The sequence below is a fragment of the Sphaeroforma arctica genome, assembly GCF_001186125.1.
Source record: "Sphaeroforma arctica JP610 unplaced genomic scaffold supercont1.1134, whole genome shotgun sequence".
In the NCBI taxonomy this organism is placed as follows: Eukaryota; class Ichthyosporea; order Ichthyophonida; genus Sphaeroforma; species Sphaeroforma arctica.
This window is the reverse complement of record NW_014039424.1, coordinates 121-5,860: the sequence shown is the minus strand read 5'-3', so window position 1 is coordinate 5,860 and position 5,740 is coordinate 121. Positions and strand designations below refer to the sequence as shown.

At 42.4% G+C, this 5,740-nt stretch overlaps 1 protein-coding gene across 1 annotated transcript; it reads left to right on the top strand.

Moving 5' to 3' along the window:
- Window positions 1-473: 473 nt before the first annotated feature.
- SARC_10090 (beta-lactamase) lies at window positions 474-5,407 on the top strand (the record flags this gene model as incomplete). The annotated part of the gene is made up of 6 exons (XM_014295873.1): window positions 474-800; window positions 1,752-2,010; window positions 2,490-2,707; window positions 3,292-3,391; window positions 3,924-4,075; window positions 4,966-5,407. 6 exons carry the CDS (start codon window positions 474-476, stop codon window positions 5,230-5,232), a joined length of 1,323 nt encoding a protein of 440 aa, XP_014151348.1. The 3' UTR covers window positions 5,233-5,407.
- Between the last annotated feature and the right edge of the window lie 333 nt (window positions 5,408-5,740).

The following is a 5,740-nucleotide window of genomic DNA, read 5'->3' as shown; positions in this document are numbered from 1 at the left end:
TATTTATATATATATATCTATATCTAAATACACACATATACATTTATATATATATATATATAGATATATTTATGTTTATGTTTATATTTAATTACACACGCACACACATACATATATATATATATGTATAGGTATATATATACAAGTAGGTTGATATATTAAATATATATATATATTATATTCAAACACACACACATATATATATATGTATATATATATATATATCTATCTATAAAAACGTATATATATATATAAATACATGTGACTGTACGTAGTATTTGTATTGCTGAGGATCTGCTTTGAAGTCTGTTATCATACCTGCTCGATGCTGATTGCGGGAACACTAAATATATATAGTAGCGGCACTTGATGCCTGCATATTGGTTGCGTATACAGCTTTTATAGTACTTTTATCAAGAATTCCTATCAGCACAATATGCGTAGGCTGTTGTACTCACACTACTCAAACACACATGCTTGGCTGTGTAGGTATACTAAACCCTGTGCGGGAGAACTTCGAGCGAGGCTACGAGGTGGGTGGTCATCTGACCGTGTACCGTGAAGGCGCGTGTGTGGTAGACGTCGTCTTTGGCTACACAGACCTCACATTCACCAAAGCGTACGCCCCAGACACTCTGCAGTTGATCTTCAGCTCAACCAAGTTCGTGGAGTCGATGGCCATGTTATTGCTCGTGGATAAGGGGTTGCTGCATGTAGACGCACCCATTGCCAAGTACTGGCCAGAGTTTGCGCAGAACGGCAAGGAGAATGTCACTTTGGGGGATCTCATGTCACACGCGGTATGGCTTTCACACACGTGTTGTTGTGGGTGTCCGGAAAGGATCGTTTCATGAGTGGCTGGTATACGTGTACACGGGCTGTTTAGCTTTGCGTCTACTTTAGAGAGAGAGTTGCGCGCAGAGGACCATCTGGTGTACACACACGCGCTGATGGCAGAAACAGTATGACTTGTACGTGTGCCACATCCTCGCGTGCCTTTATTTCCACAAAAGTTTGGTGTCTTTCGGTATACGCATATTCGTATGTGTACATATAGATACATGTGTAGGTGTGTATATTTGTATGTATATGCATAGATATAGATAGTAGGTGTGTATATTTGTATGTTTATGTACAGCTATAGATACATATGTAGGTGTGTATATTTGTATGCATAAGTATACATATTTATACATATGATGTAGGTGTACAGTCTTGTATGCATATGTATACATATATATACATATGTAGGTGTACAGTCTGTATGCATATGTCTACATATAGATACATATGGAGATGTACAGGCTTGTATGATATGTATACATATAGATACATATGTAGGTGTACAGTCTTGTATGCATATGTATACATATAGATACATATCTAGGTGTGTATCCTTCTATGTATATGTATACATTCATGTTTTATTACAACAATATAGATATGTCGTGCACGATGAAAATATACACTTGTGTAGTATTTTACATTGGCAAGTATATGAATGCATGTGTTCTGTGTATTTCAGTATGTGTATGTATGCATATAAACGTATATGCACAACACTCTCTGCACTTCTCTCTCTATGCTCATCCATCTTGCAATCCTTCATTTAAAACATAAAAACAACCTCAAGAATCCTATGTATCGCAGGTACACTTCACTTCAGGTGCACACTCTCTTGCGCCTGTGCCTGGCCCCTAGTCCTCACATGATTGTCCCATTTATTTTGCCCTGTACCACTTTCATCACAGGGTGGACTGCATGGCGTGTGTGAGCCCATTCCCTTGGACGTGGTGATTGAAAATGGGGACAGGTTTAAGCAGATCCTGGAGAAGACTCCGCTGGACGAACGCACCTTCCGCCAAAAGGGTCGCCAGGGCTACCACGGCATCACCCGAGGGCTGTATGCCAACGAGATATGTAAACTGGTCGACCCCCACAAACGCAACATCAACGAACTCATAGAGCAGGAGGTGTTGCAGCCCATGGGTGTCAAGGACTTCCGCATTGGTGTGTGTGGGGGGTGTATAAGGGAGGCGGGAAGGCAGGGTTTAGGTGTAGGTATATATGCAGATATGGACATGGTACATACCTGTACAGATACTTTAATATATATATATAGGTTCTTTTTGAGACGTATACGCATATATTCATATGCTTTTATTTATATATATTTATGAGACATACACACATATACGTTTATATATTTTTATATTTTTATGAGGCACACACACATACACGTTTATATATTTATATATATTTATGAGGCACACACACATATACATATACTTGAATATATTTATACATATTTGGGAGACATACACACATTTACCTATACTTTTATATATTTAAATCTATTCGTATTCAACTACAATGTTCACAAAGTTGTAGTGCCTGAGCCTGTCGGGACACATAAGTTGCTCCTATCCCCAACTAATCTTCATCTGTCCTTACAACACATCCACCACGGCCGGTGCGGTGTATCTCAGGTGTGTTGAAAGGGTCAGAAATGTCCCAGCGGGTAGGTAAGGCTATTGAGACCTCTGCCCACAAGTTCCTGTTTGGCGTGGTTCCGCGTCTGCTGTTGCCTAAGGCGGTGACTGACGCAATCTACACCGACGTCAGCCTTGCCGAGAATGAAACACAGTTCATCCGCAACGCGATAGGCAAAGACAAGTCCCAAGTGGCATCGCAGGCATTCACTCAGGTACCCTTAAACCCTAAAACATGTGATTGTGATGTAGAATGGTGCTTTGGAAGGTGGGTCATGGCATTCACTCAGGTCCTTTGCGCGTTGTCATGTGGTTGTGATCTAGAAAGGTACTTTCGAAGGAGAGCTAGCATATATTGTATTGGGTGCCTTGTTATGCATGTGCATGGGGGGACCTTTTACCGGTGTGTGCGCTAGTCGTATCTATAGGCCCGGGTGTCAATTTGTAGTGTGTGTGCAACAGTCTAGAAAGCCTCGAAGGCAAGGCCATGAGATGCATGTTCCCAGGCACTGTCGTTGCTGCCGTGAGCCTTTCTTCCATTGCCATCTGCGTGCTTCGTTGCCGGCTTTTTGTTCTATCTCGACTGTCGCTTCTTCGTGATCAATTCGCCTGCCACGGCCATGCCCTGATTTCTCATTCCGTCCCCCGTCTTCTCATTCCGTCCCTGATTTCTTATTCCGTCCCATGTCTTCTTATTCCGTCCCTGATTTCTTGTTCCGTCCCATGTCTTCTTATTCCGTCCCTGATTTCTTATTCCGTCCCCCGTCTTCATATTCCGTCACCACAATCTATCACACAGGTGTGGAAAGATGGGCCACGGAGTTTGGCTAGCTACAGTGAGCACGAGGGCTGGCGCGAGAAACACTCAGCGTCAACCAACGGCTTCAGCCACGGCGGAGGTATGGCATACTACCATTCTATGTATGAAGTCACTACCGGTCTGTGTACTCCGTTCGAGTGCTTTGTTTGCATGTATCTTTAACGATGCAAGTGGTACACACACTATGTTACAACAGACAGTGGGCGTATTCGTTGTGGCTGTGTTGTATTGTTCTATTTACGTTAGTATGCGCTCATGTATAAATGGCACTAAAATAGTGAATCAAACTCAAACGAGTTAGGCATAGCCCAACATGGTGGTTTTCATACAAAATTGCGAGTTCTCCGGTTTTCGGACCCGTATGCGCCTTTCAAGGTGGCCGCTTATAACAAATAAGCCGTTGCTATGCACCCGGACTTAAAAAACAGGTCTTACGAATCCTGGTTGTCTGAGTGCAGTTTTTGTGCTTGTGTGCAGCGTGTGACTGGAAATACGTGATGTTTTGACTGTCCCAGGGATTCGCAAGCACAAACCAGAACACATACACACACATACACGTGTCACACACACTGTCTTAGCTGTGACCTTTGTCCGACCCCTCGTTCGTTCAGTGCTTGCTCGTCTGGCCAACGTCTTTGCGCACAAGGGAGTGGACAGTGTAACGGGCAAACGCATCCTCAGCGAACAAGCGGTGGAGATAGCCTCCACCAAACTAGATCTGCTGAAAGACGAGACGTTGAACACCGACATACGGTACACTCAGGTAAGTTCAATGAATGTGTCATTTAGGTGCAGTGTATGTGTCATAGATAAGGCTGTTGAGGAGAGCAGATGATGTTTCTGCAGTGAATCCGTTGTGAAATTCCTCAAGAACCTGATGTTCAAACGCAGGACTACCGCAAAACGTATGCTGCTTAAAAGCGTAGGTAGGTGAATGTAAGGAAGCTCCTCGACTCAAATGGTGCACGCAAATGGGTGTGTATGTCTATATGGATTTGAAAATTAACCAATCGTAAAACCCTTCTACTAGAGGGATCTGGATATGCTACGTGACTTATTATGTGATTCACACACATCTGTAATTAATTCTATGTTGGCGTGATTTTATCAATACACACACACACGCACGCACATACACACACACGCACACACACACTTGCGTATTGAACATATATATATGTATGTGTATATATATATATACATACAAACATACACATGTAGATATGTATATACATACATATATATATATATGTATATGTATACATACATTTATGTATACATACATTTATGTATATATATACATATATATACATATACATACAAAAACAACACGCGCACACACAAACACATATATATATATATAAATATACCTTGTATATATATATATCCCTAAGTATATATATATAAATATATACTTACATATATATATATGTGTGTGTAAGTATATATATATATGTATATAATATATGCAAGAAGAGGGCAGGTAGATAATATTGAATTAGTATTGGGGTGAGTAGATGCAAAATGGAGACAGCAGACATTGTTATGATTAACATACAACGCCAGTTCGTAAGCACCTATTTGCGCATGATACACGCACACACTACCACATGTATACACACTCTCTCTCTCTCACCCGAACGTGTTGTACAGATGGGTCTTTCGGACGTCACCACCATAACCCAGCCTCCCCCATGGTATAGTGCGCGTAACTGGGAGGCTGCCCACAACAAGTTCCAGGGGTGGCTGGGTGCAGGAGGCAGTCTCATCCAGTACTCGACTTCACACAAGATGAGCGTAGGCTACACCATGAACAGATACGCCATGCACATCGCCGACTGGCGTGGGCCGTGTTACTTGGCCGAGGCAGCGGCGATTGCGGAGCGATTAGATGCGGCCGAAGCGAAAACAAGCGCTTGAAAGTTGACCGATGAACCATAGCGTTAAACGCCTGTAACCACTGTAGAGACGGTGTGGGCTGCACCATGCATGGGCAGATGGGGAAGATTAATGGAACAGAACTAAATGCGTGTGTAACGCTTTGTAGAGATCGACGTCGTCGAGTAGATAAAGTAAATACGGAGGAAAAAGTATGAACATGGCTAGAGCATATATATACGCGCAGTGGCCTAGTCTAACCCAATTGTGTGCACCACATGTGTAACCTAACTGTGTGTATTAGATGAGTAGACCACATTGCAAAGAACAGATATGCTAGGTAACAGATAGGATAGTTAGCAGGCATGCTAGTTGCTTACAAGTTTATTTCTCTCCTCATTTGAACCTGGTTGTTTGTCGCTGACAATTGTTTCATAGCGGCGTATTGTACCTCGACAGCTGAGGCTCGCAGCTGAGCGTATAACAACCACGTGCGCAGTTTCCTCACGCAAAAGAGTTGCGAATCGGAACAGCAAAGATTTGATATATA